The sequence below is a fragment of the Saccopteryx leptura genome, chromosome 7, assembly GCF_036850995.1.
Source record: "Saccopteryx leptura isolate mSacLep1 chromosome 7, mSacLep1_pri_phased_curated, whole genome shotgun sequence".
In the NCBI taxonomy this organism is placed as follows: domain Eukaryota; kingdom Metazoa; phylum Chordata; class Mammalia; order Chiroptera; family Emballonuridae; genus Saccopteryx; species Saccopteryx leptura.
Window position 1 is genome coordinate 47,308,092 of NC_089509.1, and position 19,207 is coordinate 47,327,298.

The 19,207-nt window shown below is 35.4% G+C and overlaps 1 protein-coding gene across 6 annotated transcripts in view; it reads left to right on the forward strand.

Annotated features, from left to right (window-relative positions):
- Positions 1-19,207, forward strand: part of SLC4A10 (solute carrier family 4 member 10) — a 317,469-nt gene that overhangs the window by 224,330 nt on the left and 73,932 nt on the right. For all 6 annotated transcript variants that reach the window (XM_066344965.1, XM_066344966.1, XM_066344963.1 and 3 more), the window contains 5 exons: positions 2,787-2,933; positions 9,972-10,072; positions 13,314-13,488; positions 14,076-14,209; positions 14,607-14,852. In XM_066344965.1, coding sequence (XP_066201062.1) covers positions 2,787-2,933; positions 9,972-10,072; positions 13,314-13,488; positions 14,076-14,209; positions 14,607-14,852 — 803 coding nt within the window. The remainder of the gene's footprint in view (positions 1-2,786; positions 2,934-9,971; positions 10,073-13,313; positions 13,489-14,075; positions 14,210-14,606; positions 14,853-19,207) is intronic.

The following is a 19,207-nucleotide window of genomic DNA, read 5'->3' on the forward strand; positions in this document are numbered from 1 at the left end:
ATAAAACTTTATTTTCAAATCCAACAAATTGTGATATCTACAGCTTTGAAGAGCTTTAAAATAATAGAGAATCACCTATTCTGGATGAATTTGGACATTGAGTTATCTAAAGTAGGTATAGGACCATGTGATCTCTTATAGCAATTTTTTTTTTTTTTGGTATTTTTCTGAAGCTGGAAACGGGGAGAGACAGTCAGACAGACTCCCGCATGCGCCCGACTGGGATCCACCCGGCACACCCAGAGGGGCGTTGCTCTGTCGCGACCAGAGCCACTCTAGAGCCTGGGGCAGAGGCCAAGGAGCCATCCCCAGCGCCCGGGCCATCTTTGCTCCAATGGAGCCTTGGCTGTGGGAGGGGAAGAGAGAGACAGAGAGGAAGGAGGGGGTGGGGGTGGAGAAGCAAATGGGTGCTTCTCCTATGTGCCCTGGCTGGGAATCGAACCCGGGTCCCCCGCACGCCAGGCCAATGCTCTACCGCTGAGCCAACCGGCCAGGGCGCAATTTTTAAATTAAATGAGATTAAAGCAAGAAAGATTTCAAGAAAGTAGGTATTAGAAAAGAAAAAGTAGAGTAGCTAAACTTTCATGGGAATTAAGAACAGTTGCAATTCTTAAATGTTCAGATTAGATCTCACGACCATAACAAAGATCTTTAAAAGAGGATATTCTGAGCCATAAATTCAGTGGTTTATGGCAGGAAAATCTGTGTTTTTATATTTAAAAAGTCTCCTTCTGAAAATATAACTAAACCATTAATATATTTTTGATGTTTACATATTATCCTAAGCAAAGACTGTGTATTTATCACACCAGTGATTTTTTTTGTGAAATGTTCTTATTTGGAAGGTAAAAAAAAGCCTTTGAAAATCATTATTACTTCTTCAACAGCTTAGAATATCAAACCAAAAACTCAAACAAATAGTCTAAATATAGAATAGAATATTTAAAGTTATAATTTTTCTATAAATGTTGGTGTATTTGGTTACTGAATATAGATTAACATTAAGAATAATACATTAGTCCCAAATATTTGTTCCATTTTCTATTATCTGAAATACAAAAAGTGTCAGAAATACTATATTTATATTATGCTTAGTATAAATTAATTTTTTCCATTTATTTTTATTTTACCTTCTTATTATATTTAGTATACCACTTCTCTGTGTGTTAGTCAGGGGAGAGTACATATGCTGCAAGAATAACCAAATGAAATCTCTGAGGCTTAAAACAACCAGGAATTATTTCTGTCATGCTATGTGTCCATCAGAAATTGGCAGAGAGGCTCTGCTAATTACAGTGACAGGCCCTGTAAGAAGCTCCAGCTCCACCTGTGTTTTCTCAGTCACTATGGCAGACACAAGGCAATGTGATAAATCACACTCTGGTGCTCAGAACTTCCATCTGAAAGTGACATACACCTAAACAGAACATACCCAATCCTAATATCAAAGAAGAAACGAACTGCAGTCTTATTCTGGAAGAAGACCTATAATATCTTTCAGTAGCCTAAAAGACTAGCACAGGGTGTGTGTGTGTGTGTCTGTGTGTGTGTGTGAATGCAGCTTGTACTTTAAATGGAAATACACTTTCTAAGCTGCACATAACACAATCAAGAGTTTAAATGCTATAAAGAGAGATATTTACCTGAAACCTATGTATTCTTATTGATTAATGTCCTGCCATTGAATATAATTTATAAATAAAAAATAAACTGTATAGACATGATAAATATCAGAAAATCCTATTTTCTGACCTTACTATTATTTAATAATTAGAACAAAATTAATTTTTTAAATTATTTTATGTATGCCAGGGTATGAATACTGTTAAAATTTCTAATATAGTCTATACACTTTCATCTCTATTTTTAAGCCAGGGTGACTTTCAGAAAGTTTGATTTACTACACATAAATAACCTTTGCCAAGCTTGAATCATTAATTCTAGTTTAATGAGCTTTTTTCTGTGAGGGCTTAAAGAATATTAATAGTTTTTCCCCCACCTTCCAAGTTCTTCTAGTGGGGCTAATTAACCAAATTAACAGACTCATTAACAGGAGAAAATCAAAGTTTCATACATGCACATGGGGAATTTACACATGCTAGTGTAAATTCCAAAGACGGTGAGGCAATATTGGGTATCCAAGACACTTTCGGACAGAGGAGAAAGGAGAGGTGGGACCGAGGTACAGTATTAGATTTCAGAAGAGAGGATAGGAGATTTGCAGGTAGTTGAGGAAGCCTGAAACACACAAGGCAAGAAGATTCTTTCTAGGTGCCTCAGAAACAATGGGACACAGGGTGTATCTGGCTAACAGGCAGCTGCCTCAAGCCCTCTTGCTTACTATACTTAATTCAGATTAGACGAAGGCAGCATCCTAACATCATCCTGAATCAGGTTTCTCTCTTTGAAACTCCTGGGCAGGAAAGGGAAAAGGGTCAAATTTTCTTTCTGAGTCTTTTGTTTCTTAATAAATAGCTTAAAATCAATATTGCCCCAAAAGCATCTTCCGGGTGGCTGAATTTTCAGTCCCTTCACTTCCGTCCTCCTCCTTTCCCTTCCCCTTTCCCACTCCTGCCTCCATCAATTTCAACATGCAGCCCAGCCTTCTGAGAGAAAGAGGGATCTGTGGGCATTCGTATATTAAACTTAATTGTAATTTACATTAAAAAACCTTTATTTCTTCAAATTGTATCATCACATATGCGATAACTGGAAATGAGAACACTGAACTCAGTCAGATTTTATAATTTTGCAAAATCTATAAATGACATTCCTTTCCCTTATAGGTGTTTCATGATGTTGCTTACAAAGCTAAAGATCGGAATGACTTGGTGTCGGGGATCGATGAGTTTCTGGACCAGGTTACTGTCCTCCCGCCTGGAGAGTGGGATCCCAGCATTCGCATAGAACCTCCAAAAAACGTTCCTTCCCAGGTATGTAGATTTGAAAAGACTCCTAAAATCCTATCATTTTTGTCTTTTAAATACATCTAAGAAAATAATATAACCTGTCAAAAGGATTCAAATGATTTAAATGATAACTTCTGTGATACTGTGCTTTATAATAAGTAATATATATTTAGTGTTCCTCCTGTTTTGGGCACAGAGCTCCAAAAACCTTTGGGATTTCCCATGGTGAGAGCAACAAAAGTGCCTTTTGTTATGTTAAAGAAGTGGCTTTTTGAACTCACTTGAGGAAGGGGGCTGAGAGTGAAGCCAACCATTGTTTCAAGCATTGGAACTTTCAGTTCCCACCTCCCACCAAGGAGGGGAATGGGGCTGGAGATTGAGTTAAATCACCTGTGGCCAGTGTTTTCATTATGCCTATGCAATGACCTCCATAAAACCCCCCAAAAGACGGAGTTCAGAGAGTGTTAAAGCTGGTGAACACATGGAGATTGAGACACCCAGAGAGAACGTGGACGCTTCTTGTCTTTCCCCCACGCCTTACATTATGCTCTCTAACACTTGCTGTTCCCGAGTTATATCTTCTTATAGTAAACTGGTGTTCTAATAATAAAATGTTTCTCTGAGTTTTGTGAGCCGCTCTAGTAAGTTAGCTGAAACCCAAGAAAGGTGTCTTGGAAACCTCTGATTCTCAAGTCCTTGAGAAGCTCACTTAACAACCTGAGTTTACAACTGGATTCTGAAGTGGGGCAGCATTGAGGAGTTAGTATTGCAGGACTGAGGTCTGAACCTGTGGCATCTGATGCTATCTCTGGGGAGATGGTGTAAGAATTGAGCTGAATTGCAGGACAACCAATTGGTGTTGGAGCTTTTCCTGTTGGTGTTGGGAATCCCCTCTTCCTTCTACATTAAAAGTGGTACCAGAAGCTATTTAACCTTTAAAAAGGGAGAAGCATGAAATTATAGTGTCTTCCTTGATCTTCAACACACCTCACTGAGAAATTTAGTGTATTAATGATATGTTACTAAATCAAACAGTTCCTTATGCCTGGAAAGACTTTAGACCCACTTTAAAACATATTATACTGGAGGAAAAATAAATTTTTAATAAAGATTTAAAATATAGTTTAAAAACAGCCCATTACTGTCTTCCTATATTTTGATGCATCACTTTGAAGTTAGCAAGTATTAGGAAAATTCAAAGGCATGGCTTAGTCATTATATAGAAAACTCTCTATTATTGCTAGTCATATCAATGATTGGGAGAACATTTAATTAAAATTCTAATGTTTGTCTCTGGCTGGTTTGTTCAGTGGTAGAGCCTCAACCCAGGGTATGGAAGTCCCAGGTTTGATTCCCCGTCAGGGCACACAGGAGAAGTGACCACCTACTTCTCCTCCACCCCCCTCTCAGTTCTCCCTCTCTCTCTCTCTTCTCTTCCCGTAGCTATGACTCAATTGATTTGAGCATGTTGATCCCAGGTGCTGAGGATGGCTCCATGGAGCCTCCACCTCAGGTGCTAAAAATAGCTCAGTTGTGAGCTTGGGCTTAGATGGGCAAAGCATTGGTCCCAGATGGGTGTTGTCAGGTGGATCCTGGTTGGGGCACATGCAGGAATCTGTCTCTCTATCTCCCCTCCTCGCACTTAAAAAAAGAAAATTCTAATGTTTATATTACCATTGTGTGGGTATATGGCATAAAATTATAAAAATTCTGCTTACAAAAATCTAATGTGTATTTACTCATTGTATATATAATCCAGAAAGATAGAAATAAAGACCATTGCTATTATTTGGGGTCATTTTCTTTCTGCAGGGATGACTTTGTTTAGAGTGGTGGTCAGACGTTTGTTAAACCCACTCTTCATAGTGGATTTACTTCTCCTGAAACTGCCTCCTTCAACTGTGCCAGTTTCCATCTCCTTTGCCTTGTCTTTGGCTCTTGTCCATGAGGAATTCAGCCTGGTCTGACTTTAGTACGCTAGTTGAAGTATCAGATGCCTAATTGGCCCACCCCTGAACATAGAAGTTTTCTGGTTAGACCAGAGGCAGGCAAATGAGCAAGTATACCACTCAAACATCAGAGTTTAAAAAACCTTACTCCCACTATCAATTTAAGGAAAATAAACTGACGCCTGTCTCATTTCTGTGTTTTCATTCTGAAGTCATTTTATAACATTAAAGATAATTTTCTTTCCTTTTCTCAGCAATTATAATTTTGTGACTCTATAACTACAGCCACATAGTTTCAGTTGGTCTACTACTATAATAAAAGAAGTTGCTTAAGGAGTAATTTTGAGCGTTATATTGTCTTATTTTTGGACTTGTATACATCTTTGCACCTATAATAGTAGAAAAGGCAATAGAATGATTCCAAAGAAAGAACATTGAGTTAAGAATCAAGACACCTGGGTTCTGCTATTATCTATTTGCATGACTTGAACGGATGCCCTAACCTCTCTGTGCTGATGTTCTACATCAGCATGTCTAATAGGACTTTCTGCAAATATAGAAATTTTCTATGTTTATAATATATAATAAGCCAAGCCACTATTGAGCTCTAGAAATGTGCCTACTACAACTGAGGAACTGAATTTTAAGCTTTAATTAACTTAAATTTAAATAGCCACATGTTTTTAATGGCTATCATATTAGAAGACAACACAATTTTGTATAATGAGTTTGAGTTGGAGATATTCTGTATGCTTCTGTACAACATTAGTATTTTTAATGTATGCTGTAAGTGAATAACATAATATGAAACTACATTTTCCTTTTATTAGATGGAGCAAATGAATTCAAGTATATTTCCTTTTATTAGATGGAGCAAATGAATTCAAGCACTCTGACTTCATGCTTGTTCAAATAATACTTTCCCCCATAGGACAATTTCCATGGTTTTTGTTCTTTTGAAATCTATAAATAATGGAATTTTAAATACTTTATCCTTTCAGTTAAGAGAAAAATGACTAGCCACCTCAAGTGATAATCCTTAAAATATTGGAACTTGTGTTAGTCATTATAATCACTCCCTTTTGTATGCCCTCAATTTCTTTGCTTTTCTCTCGTGCCATTTACTTGCTTGTCAAAACTACAGCCCTGTGTGAATGCAACTCTTTAGTCTGTACCTGCATTGGTAGAACTGAATGTAGCTGAAAAAAAAAATTAATTCCACTGACTGATCTCACATAATTCTTGACCACATACCTCAAGTGGGCCATTATTGTTGCAAGTTCATCAGACTATTTTAGTCCAATTATTGTCTTTCATATCTGTTTTTTTCTCCTCAAACCCTCATCACATCCTTCCTGAACTTCGCCGTCAGATATTATCTTGTTTTCTGTTCCCTGAGAAATATGAAATAAATAAAACTGAATTTCCACAGACTTCTACCATAATACTTATCCACTTGCTAGCACCTGCGTCCACATACTTTGCCTGCCATATAATGCTATTGATGAATTATCCAAAGTCAGCCTTCTACCTGTGTTCTAGATCCATCTCTTCATACCTATTCAAAGACATTATCTACCAACTTTCCTCTTTCTTCCCTATATCATAAATTCTTTTGTTCTAAATTATATCATTTTTTAAATAGAATTTTATTGGGCATACAATATTGTTAATTTTTATATCTTAAAAAAGAATTGTCAATATTGCTATCTCTGCAACCAAATGCCACAGAAGAGTTCTCTGTACTACTGGCCTCCAATTTTTCTTCAATTTTCTCTTAAATCTACTCAAATAAGTCTTTTGCTGCCATCACTTCACTAAAATTACTTACACGACGATCACCAAACATCTCTACAATGCGAAGTTGCATGTTCAATTCTTAGTCTGCATTTTATTTAGCCTATCAATCAGCAGCAATTGACAGAATTGGTAATTTCTTTATATACCATATTTCCCCATGTATAAGACTCATCTTAATTTGGGGGCCCAAAATTTGAAAAAAAATGTATTACATAAAGTTATCGAACTCAAGATTTATTCATCATAAAATTCATACAACTCCCAATCACTGTCAAAACTCCTATCCATTAGGTATCCTCATCTGTATCTGATGACGAATCACTGTCTTCATATATTGCCTCATCCTCAGTTCCATCTATGGCATTTGAAATGCTACACCATTGTATAAGACATACCCAATTTTTAGACCCCAAATTTTTTGAAAAAGTGTGTGTCTTATACATGGAGAAATATGGTACTTTCTTTGCGTGGCTCCAAAACATCACATGCTTGCTTTTCACTTTTTCCTAGTCTTCTTTTCTGGTTTCTCCTCTTCTCTCTGATTTCGTTTTGTTGAATTGATGCAGTTCTCAGTCCTTACTCATATTCTCTCCTCTATCTGTACTCATTCTCTTGGTAATATCTTCTAATTTTATACCTTTAAATACTATCCCAAATTTGTTTTTCACCTTGAACTTGAGAGTTATTTACCCAAATGCCTATCCTTTGTCTGCACTTGGATGTCTTATAGATATAGATAATCTAGATCTATATCTAACTTACAAAGTCTTAACTTTGAACTAAATTGTAAACTGTCTTATTTCTGTACCTGTGTACATCTTTGCATTTATATTAGAAAAATCAATATAATGCTCCCTGAAGTAAATGGAAACTGATCTTTTCTTAAATTCTGTTCCATCTCCACCTTTCTATCTCGGTAGAATTAACTCCACACTTAGAGTTGTGCTCATTCCACAGTTACAGTTGATCAAGCCAAAAAAAATTATTATTATTTTCTTATGCCTGACTTCTTTTCTACCAGAAAATACTCTTGGCATTGCCTTCATTATTTATCCAGAATTATACAATTTCTCACTATTGCTCCTGCTAACACCTTATTTCAACCTACCATCGTAATGGATTACTGAATCAGCCTTCTAACTGGCCTTATTTCTACCTTGGCACCTGGAATCTGTTCTCAACATGGTAGCCAGTGTGACTCCAAGTTATATTATGCTGCTCTTTTCTTCAAAATCCTGTACAAGTTTCTCATTGCACTGAAAATAGAAGCCAAATACTTGCAATGGATATTAAACCTACACAACATGGCCTCCCTTTACCTCCAGAAGTCACCCCCACCACTTTCTTCTTTGCTTGCTCCTCTCCAACCATATTTGCCTCTTTGCTGCATGTTATTTAAACCTGACAGCCACATCCTGCCTTCATTCCAGCCCACTAGCTATTCTTTCTGTCCGAATGTCCCCCAGTTATTCTCATGGAATAACTGCCTCCTTCAACTTTTTCTCAAATGATCCTTTCTCCCTGATCCTGCCTGGCCACTGTATTTATAATTACCATTCCTTCCTCCCAACCCACATACTCTGTACCTCAAACACCCCCTCACTCTGCTCTAAATTTTAATTTTTCCATAGCTTTTAATCTTTTGTTTATCTTCCCCATTGGAATATAAAGTTCACAGGCCTGATTTGTCCACTGGTCATTTAGAGGAGGGCCCTTGTACCCAACACAAATTGTCTCGCAATAAGTATTTGTTGATTGAATAAATAAATTGTATAATTTGAGTAATCAAATATCCACTAGTTAATTAATTTGTTCTATTTATTTTTAATTTTTATTGAATTTATTGGTGTGACATTGGTTAATAAAGTTACGTTTCAGGTGTACAATTCTATAACACATCATCTGTATATTGTACCGTGTGTTCACCACCCCAAGTCAAGTCTCCTTCTGTTGCCTTTTCCCCATATTTCCCTCTTCTACCTCCCCAACCTAACTTTCCTTCTTGTAATCCCTATCGTGTTATTTGTGTCTATAAATTTTAAAACATCAATTGTAAAACAATGAGGTACCTTATCTAGTAAAGGATAATTCCCCAGAAGACCAAATAATATCCCTTGCTTTCTGAGAGTTGTGGAAGTTAAGAAATGTTTCACTAGGTTATTATTGACTAGTGAGGGTACTGAGGGTCACTGTTAAAGCCCTTTACTAATGTATGGTAATTATTTACCCGCAAAGGCAGTTTCTTTATTAGTTGACAGAAATCCTTTTATTGTTTCACTTCAGATCATTGTATCTATTCATATTCTTGGGAAACTGTGAGAAATATTAAACAATACATTTTCATATATTTTGTGCGTTTCAAACCCATGTTTCTCATGTTTTAAACCTGTACTATTTTATCTAAATGTCCCATTGCATATCAGACCCTTTGATAATTCACTTTTGTTTTTCAAGTTTACAGTAAACATGAAGAACATGTTTTCATGTTTCTACTATTTTGGAATGGCAGTCAAGTAAAAATTTTAATCGCACCACTTAAAATATTTTTAATTATTCTTTTAGGCACTTTTGAATACATTGTTCTAAAATAACCATTAGATAGGATTTTTATGATTTTCAGAAATCTCTGTCACTGACAAAAGTAGGTGGAATAGACCTGTGGGAAAACAGCACTCTCATAAACCTCAGTTAATTTGTCATTAGCTCAGTTAGAAACTCCCTTTTTCAATTGTCTTGGATCTCTATGAGTCAGAAAGTACCATATTATAAATCATTCCTTGGGTAGGAAGATATCAGCCAGAATAAAGAGGGAAATACAGTTAAACATAGCTACTGATAATACTTAATATTTATTGAACAGTTAAACTATACCAGGCATACTATACTATCGTAACTAACACCTCCTCATCCCAACCCTGGTCTCTCTGTCCCCTTTCTAATTTCAGTTTTTTTAACCCATAGCTTTAGCTCTATCTGACATTATAGGTTATTTGTTTGTCTTTACAAATACAATGCTTTTTCTTGCTCATCATTGCATCTCTAGCATCCGTAACAATAAATGGCATACACTAGAGTAGCCACTCAATAGGTATTAGATGAAAAAATGAATAAATGTCTAAAACCCCATTTAATTCTTGCAATCACATTAATGGGTATGAAGCTTTAGGAAACCAGATAATTTGCTGGAGGTCGTGCAGCAAATAAATAACCAACCCAGGGTTCTTAGCTACTATGCATATTGCCTCAAAGGAAAAAAATTTGTTTTGTTGTTTGTCACTAGCACCTGATATTAAAAACAAAACACTTTCAACAGGAGAAGAGGAAGATTCCTGCTGTACCAAATGGAACAGCAGCTCACGGGGAAGCAGAGCCTCATGGAGGACACAGTGGACCTGAACTCCAGCGAACAGGAAGGTTAGTGGTTAGTGAAAAGCACTTGTATGGGACTTTAAAGACCAAATGATATACCATTCTGGTCTGTCAGGAATTACTGTTTTGAGATCTAATTTTTAAAAGTTCTTTGAATGTTATTCTTTGGGGTAAAAATGCCAATTGATTTTATTTCTTTGTAGTTACTAATAACTGTCATTACTATTAAGGCAGAACAGTGTGTACACCATTCCATTTTATCTTACCCAATACTTCATTTACCCATGCATAAAATGCATTCACAGATTCTTAGAATGAACAAGAAAACTGTCAGTTGCCCCTTCCAAAAGAGCCCATTGAAAGCTTCAAGTTTAAGAAGGAAATAAAAATAAATACCAAGAACTCAGTCTTATAGAGTCTAACTCGTTATATGCAAGTAGGATGTATATAATAGTATTTTTTATTTTTATGGTTGTAATTTGAAAAATCAATATGATTTATTTTTCTAATCACACATTTTTGATGAGATGAAAGCTTCAATTTATTTCTTAAAATGGTTTTTTATGGTTTTTTGACAGCTTGTCTCTCTCCAAACAATGTGTGAGCAGAAAATCAGAAACCCTTGGGTGGGTCTCTCTTCAGAGAATATGTGTACACAGCCTCCATTATAATTGAAGGCAATTGCAAGGGCTCTGCGGATTGCTGCTTGCCTTCCCCTCAAGGCCACTTCCCGTACTGCTTTCACTGTGTTTTCTAAGCTGACATTCCAGTTTCTGACAACTCTGTGCCTTTTAATTCTCCTCTCTCCTTTCCCTTTGCCTATGTTTGTCTCTGGGGAAATATCCTTTAATATCTTCTTCAGGCTCCATACCTAATTTGAGATGGTTCAAACAATTTTTTCCTTTTCCCTTTACTGGAAGCATTGGTACTCCTTCTGTTTGCCTTATTATTTTTAAATGCTGTCTTTTTATTTTTGGTGATAATATTTTTCTCTCTCTCAGGTGTAACGTGCCACATAGCTTAGATTTTTTTTTTCGAAGTTCACTTTTCCTTACTGCTTCCTAAATCCTCCCAGGTCACCAATATCCGGTATCTTCGCTTCTCCAGAGTTCTTCCACAGATTCTGTTGCTGACATGGCTTGAAGTATCCATTACTCATCTGCTCTCCTGGAGTTGCTGGTGTACATCTCGGCTGCTCTTGCACTGTTCTCTGTAATGACCTCCCACTTCGGATCTAGATTTTTGCTGCTAAAAGCACATTTATTACTCAGTAATATAAGAGCTATTTAGACTAATGTATGCTCTAATAAATACAGTGGTGTAATAGAAAGTGCTATCAAACCTATAAATATTAACAACTAATTAATAGTTCATAATCACCTCAAATTCTTTTGGGGATTAGATGAGATATACATCATAAATGAATGAATGTATAAACTACTAGATTATATCTACTTTGAATAGTGACTTTGGCAGGTTAACACATCATTCAGAAATGACCCCCAAAATAAAAAATATGCATATGTTTTACAAAACACAGGTAGAGGAACCTAAGATGATGATGATGATGATGATGATGTGTGTGTATGTGTGTATGTGTGTGTGTAAATTTCACAGGTTCTCTGCAAGAGTCTCTGAGTTGCAAATGTCCTTTTTTTTCAATTGAAAATTTACCTTCTCAATCTCTCCTATTCCATTCCCCTTTAATGGAAGGAGCCACTAGGGAAACAGCGTGTTTTATCACTAAGAAAATAGTGAGAAAGTGACTGATATGTTACTATAGGGTATATGTCAGATCAGAGAAATTAATAATATTTATAGTATTAAATTTTCAATTATACTGAAAATGTGCATTTTAAAGGCACAGTTAATTTGTTGCTCAAGAGAACAATCAGTTTTTGAGGTGATTGTTAGATTGAAAAATAATATTCCTATTTAGAAAATAAATGGCAAAAATTTAATATTTTTCCATAATTTAAGTATATTCTGCATACTGGCAGTATATTGGAACATAATAGGTATTTTTTTTTAACTCCCATGAAGGAACTTTACCATAGTCTTATTCATTTTAACATAGTATTTCATGGAATACAGAGAGCTTTTAGTAGTCAAGTAAAAAGTCTGCATATTACTATCAAATGTTCAAAGAATGAGAATACTTGTTCATTAATGTTCTCATTTCTAATAGTTCAAAAACATTTTAGTATTCCAATTTTAGGCAGCATTTCACAGTTTAATGTTATTCCTATCCCTCCCCCAAATCCTCTTTCAAGTGTTTTAGTGTGGTTTTGGACATTTTGGAAAAAATGGATTTATAGTAAGTAAGGTTGTTATTGTCTCGTGAATTACAGGCATTGGTATATATATACTGCTCACAAAAATTAAGGGATATTTCAAAATGAATATGAAGCGATAAAAAAAAAGAAGTGTTTGATTCTTTTTATTGAACAAGAACAAGCAAATGTCAAAGAAAGTTCTTTGATTATGCAAATGAGATGCAAAACCAACTTTTATTTCATTGGTGAAAATGCACTACACAAAAGGCTGAAAGTACTGGAGTATTTGTACATTCCCTGATCCCCTAATCTTTGTGAGCAGTATTTAGGCAATAATGGCTGCAAACTGATGATTATAAGGTCCTCCACTTAGTTGCCTTTGCCTAACATTGGAAACAACTGTGGAATCTGTCTTATTCAAAGGTCATTTAAATACCTGCCTGAAACAGTATCTGGTGAGGATTCCTGTGGGTTTTTTGTTGTTGTTGTTGTTTTGGCAGAAAGAGTAGGTAACTGGAGCCATGGTTAAACATGGTTAAAACTGCTTTTTTTCCCTCTAGCCTGATGTTCATTATTGGAGTATATAAAAGCCAATTTACCCTCCCTCCTTCACTATGTTAAATAAAATGTAAATAATTAGAAGATAGCGCCAACAGTTGTGAGTAGTAGGCCTGAGTTTATGAGTAGCTTGATGAAGAAATGGCACAGAAATTAGACTAATTCTAAATCGCATTATTTGAAATTTGATTGATGAACAGCTCTGAAACTTATTTGAGGGAACCTGGCATTTTGGGGGGGTTGTTGACACAATATTTGGTTAGGAATTGAGGAAACATAGTGCTGCAAAGCCGTCCATGTAGATCATGATACTACAATGTAGCAGGTTAATATTGGGTCTCATCTCAACTGATGGAAAACCTATACTATGACCTGGCAACAAGCTAATGAGCATTTTGATTTGTATGTTTTTTATATTTGGATTTCACTATTGTGTTTCCCCCCTGTCTTAGGATTTTTGGGGGACTTATTTTAGATATCAAAAGAAAAGCTCCATACTTCTGGAGTGACTTCAGAGATGCTTTCAGCCTGCAGTGCTTAGCATCTTTTCTGTTTCTCTACTGCGCGTGTATGTCTCCTGTCATCACATTTGGAGGACTGCTGGGCGAAGCTACTGAAGGTCGTATAGTATGTATTATGCTTTTCTCTGAATGTTGAAATTAATCAGTTTTAAGATTCATAGTTTGATAAGTGAGCATTTAATTTTTGATTCCTTAATGAGGAAATGAGAAATTTGATGTATGAGCTGGCAGATAACTTCACATGAACTTGCTAGATAAATATTGGAACTGGAAATCTGGGAGTGGAGTATCTCATAAGAATGAATCCTGAGTCTTACATAAGCTTCGGATCTCATCTCTGGCCCCTAGTCTTAGGCTAGTTTTAGGCTATGCTTCTTACCTCACAAGAGGACTGTTACCCATTTATGCAGGCCTTGCTTCTGTCCATTCACTGATCATAAAATATGTAAACTTCTAGTAAGCAAAAGAAAAGCGAGACGAGGAAGATAGAGAAGACACATCCCTAGTCACTACCATTTATTTTTGGCTGACTGCCTGCCTTGTTTTATATTCTCCTATTCCATATCTTGCCCAAAGTTGCTAGGCTCCTCATAGCAGAGGAAAAAGAAAATACCCATGTATATTAAACATTTCTCCTGAGTTATAATGGCTACCTGTACAACTTAGATAATGAAATAATTTATATCTCTACAGAGTGCAATCGAATCTCTCTTCGGAGCATCCATGACTGGGATAGCCTATTCTCTCTTTGGTGGACAGCCTCTTACCATATTAGGCAGTACAGGACCAGTTTTGGTGTTCGAAAAGATTTTGTTTAAATTTTGCAAGTAAGTGTTATATACTTTGGGCCCTTAGCCCCTTTCTACTTTTCCTGTATTTACACTTCTCCCAATGTTGCATTTGGAAATCCTCTGGGAGAGGTGGAAGAGGCTGATTTGATTCAGTTTGCCATTTTCGTCTCTGCATGAAATAAAGGAAAATGAAAAGATTTGTGTAAAATGCTTTGTAATGTTTGTAAAAAATTATATTCAGTTTTCAACACTGAAACCCCCTGTTACTTTTGTCGCCTTAGATGCTGCCTTTAGACAAAGTCTTGAAATTTAGATACTCATGGGAGGTTGAAGCTTATTTACTTTAATTTCATGAATTAGACTTAGTTCCATCTGTTTAAAATGGTGGCAAGCTGTTGATGACCTTCTTTCTGTGATTTTGTCCTCCTCCTAGAGAATACGGGCTGTCGTACCTATCTTTAAGAGCTAGTATTGGACTTTGGACTGCAACCCTATGTATCATACTTGTGGCCACTGATGCAAGCTCCCTTGTTTGCTATATTACCCGGTTTACTGAAGAAGCCTTTGCTTCTCTTATTTGCATCATTTTCATTTATGAAGCTTTAGAGAAGTTGTTTGAACTCAGTGAATCATATCCAATCAACATGCATAATGATTTGGAACTGCTGACACAATACTCGTAAGTACCATTTTCCCTGTTGGCTGTGGGGCTTTACTTTTTATAAATATTGCCATTGTTATAAGAAATATGAGGAACTTACTCAGCAGATTGAGCACCTTTAATTGATTCATGACCTGAATCCTGTACTCTCAGAAGTGAACACAATTTTAAAAGTCATCTAATGGGCTAGTCATCTGTTACTTGAGTTCTCAGTATAACAACTCTGCAAAGAATATCTTTTTGGAGTTTGGCTTGTCAAGAATTTCCACCCTGGCTGGTTGCTCAGTGGTTAAGAGCATTGTCCTGAAACAAAAGGATTGTGGGTTTGATCCCTGCTCAGGGTACACACAAGAAGCAACCAGTGAATGCATGACTGAGTGGAACAGCAAATGAATGCCTCCCTTCCACTCTCCCCTCTCTCTTTCTTCCTCTCTCTGTATCTCTGATAAGAAAGAAAGAAATAAAGAAAGAAAGATGAAAGAAAGGAAGAAAGAAAGAAAGAAAGAAAGAGAAAAAGAAGAAAGAAAGAAAGAAAGAAAGAAAGAAAGAAAGAAAGAAAGAAAGAAAGAAAGAAAGAAGGAAGGAAGGAAGGAAGGAAGGAAAAAAGGAAAAAAGGAAGGAAGGAAGGAAGGAAAAGGAAAGGAAAGGAAAGAAGAAAGGAAGGAAGAAAGAAAGAAAAAGAAAGAAAGAAAGAAAGAAAGAGAAAAAGAAGAAAGAAAGAAAGAAAGAAAGAAAGAAAGAAGGAAGGAAGGAAGGAAGGAAGGAAGGAAGGAAGGAAGGAAGGAAGGAAGGAAGGAAAAAAGGAAAAAAGGAAGGAAGGAAGGAAGGAAGGAAGGAAGGAAGGAAGGAAGGAAGGAAGGAAAAGGAAAGGAAAGGAAAGAAGAAAGGAAGGAAGGAAGAAAGAAAAAGGAAGGAAGGAAGGAAGGAAGGAAGGAAGGAAGGAAGGAAGGAAGGAAGGAAGGAAGGAAGGAAGGAAGGAAGGAAGGAAGGAAGGAAGGAAGGAAGGAAGGAAGGAAGGAAGGAAGGAAGGAAGGAAGGAAGGAAGGAAGGAAGGAAGGAAGGAAGGAAGGAAGGAAGGAAGGAAGGAAGGAAAAAAGAAATTAAGCCCTGGCTGGATAGCTTGGTTGGTAGGAGCATCATCCCAGAGCACGGAGGTGGCTGGTTGGATTCCCTGGTCAGGCTACATTCAGGAGTAGCTCCATATTTCTCTCTCTCTCTTCCTACCTCTCACTCTCTAAAAACAAAAACAAAAACAAAAGAAAAAGAAAAAAAATTCCCTGTTAAGTAGATAGTGAACCAAGGTCAATTTTGTTATATAAGCATTTATTTTTTGCAAATGTAATATTGCTTTTGAAACTTATGACATATATGGTGGAAGTACTCAGGTATTACCTGTAGAAGTTACTATACAGTTTAAGATTAAAAATGGGATCAGACCTATTGCTCTTTCTAGTTAGTATGCCAGTAGCTTAAAATTTCTCTAAGGCTGTGTTTGTATACTGTATGTGAACATTATATTTGTCCTTTGTTTGATTTAATTTGTAGAATTTTTGTTGCATGTGTGTATATATTTTTATACAAGTATTTGAAGCAATATGTTCTTTATGAATCAGTTATAACCTGTGCATCAAACACCAATGCTCTTATTAACTACTTAGAAATGGCATCAAATGTTTTGAAAATTTATTATCTTTCTTTGTTATTAGAAGAACTGAGAGTGTTAAAATTAAACCAAAATAGTGCAATGTTATAGTTTTGTTAAGAAAGATGTAATGATAGGACTGAAAATAACATGATTTTTATTTATATTTTATTTTTTAACTTTTTAACTTTTATTTTTTTAAACTTTTTAAAATTTTTATTAATTTTAATAGGGTGACATTAATAAATCAGGGTACATATGTTCAAAGAAAATATTTCCAGGTTATCTTGTCATTCAATTATGTTGCATACCTGTCACCCAAAGTCAAATTGTCCTCTGAGGACAATTTGACTTATTTTTCAATTATAGTTTACATTTAATATTATTGTATATTAGTTTCAGGTGTAAAGCATAGTGGTTAAACAATCATATCCTTTACAAAGTAATCCTCCCAATACTTCAACTACTCACCTGGCACCATATATTTTATGGTGTCTATGTTTTCTTCTGGGATTTTTATGGTTTTGAGACTTATATTTAAGTTTTTAATCCATTTTGAGTTTATTCTTGTATATGGTACATAAAGGCAATCTAGTTTCATTTTTGCATATCTCTGTCATTTTCCCTACACCATTTATTGAATAGACTGTTCTTACTCAATTGTATGTTCTTTCTTCCTTTGTTATATATTAATTGATCACATAGGGGAGTTTATTTTTTGGGCTCTCTATTCTGTTCTATTGATCTATGTGTCTGTTTTTATGTCAGCACTATACTGTTTTGATTACTATAGTATTACAGTATAGTTTGATATCAGGTAGCTGTGGCTATTTGGGGTTTTTTGTAGTTCCATGTATATTTAAGAATTATTTGTTCTAGTTCTATGAAAAATTCCATTGGTATTTTGATAAGAATTTCATTGAATCTGCAGATTGCTTTAAGCCATGTGAGTGTGGATATTTTAACAATGTTAAGTTTTCTATTCATGAACACAGTATATGCTTAATTTATTTGTATCTTCAGTTTCTTTCTTCAATGTCTTAGAATTTTAAAAGTAGTTTACCTTCTTGGCTAAATTTATTCCTAGGTATTTTTTGATGTAATTTTAAATGGTTTTGTTTTCTTAATTTCATTTCTGATAGTTCATTATTTGTGTATAAAAATACAGCCAATATCTGAATATTTATTTTGTATTTTTCTACTTTACTAAATTTATTTATCAGTTCTATAGTTTGGAGTAGAATCTTTTGGGTTCTCTATATACAGTATTATGTCATCTGCAAATAATGACAGTTTTTACTTCTTCCTTTCCCATTTAGCTGCCATTTATTTCTTCTTCTTGTCTGATTGCTGTAAGACTTATAGTACTATATTAACTAAGAGTGATGAAAGTGAATATCTCTGTCTTGTTCTTGATCTTAAGTAAAACATTTTTAGTTTATTTTTTTCATTGAGTATATTAGCTGTGGATTTATCATATATGACTTTTATTATGTTGAGGTATATTCTCACTTTGCTGAGTGTTTTAAATTTTTTTTATCATAAATGTGTGCTGGACTTTGTCATATGCTTTCTGCATCTATTGATATGATCATGTGATTTTTTAACTTTCATTTTGGAAAATAACGTGATTTTTAGTACTTTATGTTTTTTTGTCTTTGAGATAGTGTTAAACAGTATAACTGTTTTTGGACAAGAAAATCAAAGTGTGAGGGTGTTGTGAACAGGGTTCAGAAATGGATAAAGGAGGTGAGGAGCAGTTTGATCAGAATGAGTGATAACAGTGATCCTTGCCGCTCTATTTACCTTCAGTTGCAAAATGAGCAGTGTCCCCTAATTTGGCTCTCCTTGCTAAGATATATACTTATTCTGCTTGGATTTTCAAACCTACAACATGTCAGGAACTATGTGCTAAGGAAATCATACATAATATTCTTTCCTCAGTGAGTTTTCAGTTTAATAAGGAATGCCACTAGACAACACAATGAAATAAGTGCTATGCTAAGGGGTTGGTACAGAATGCTATGGCACTACATCAGAGGAGCACTTCACTCAAATTTAGGGTTCAGAGGAGACTTTCTGGTTGAAGTGACATAGATGAAAATCAGTAGGATTTAGAAAGCTGTCAAGGAATAGGGCAGCAATGGAGTCCAGATGGAGGGAATGATGCAGGCTTGGATGTAAGCAATTCATCATTGTTTTGCAATATCTTTCTAAAGTCATATAGCTAGTGTTAAACAAGAAATCAGGCTTTATGACTCTGGTATAATTTTCACTATACTAACAAAAACAAATAATTCTCCAAAAGAAACAATATGGAACACATAAAACAGGTGAAAACAGAATTACCTGTATTCTGTTTGAAGTGGTGTAGAGTAGACATAGCATTTATCTACCTTTTCAGCTGTTCCCTTTATTCTTGGTGGCTGTTTCTAAGGTACTCAGACTGAGGATCACAGTTTAAAATCCCATGGTCTAGAAAGGAAAAAGATCAGAGAAGCAAGGACTGAACCCTGGATAATGGTCACAGCTAGAAGGTAGAAGAATGAAAAAAATCATAACCAATAGATAAAACATTAGAAAGAGGCAATAAAAAAAGGGGAAAAACATGAATAACATCGGGTTTTAGAAGGCAAGGAACAAGATTGTATCAGGAAATCCTTAGAGAGATTTGGTATAAAGGTCAAACAGAATAAAAAAGAAAGATCATTGCTAACTTTAAAAAATAGCA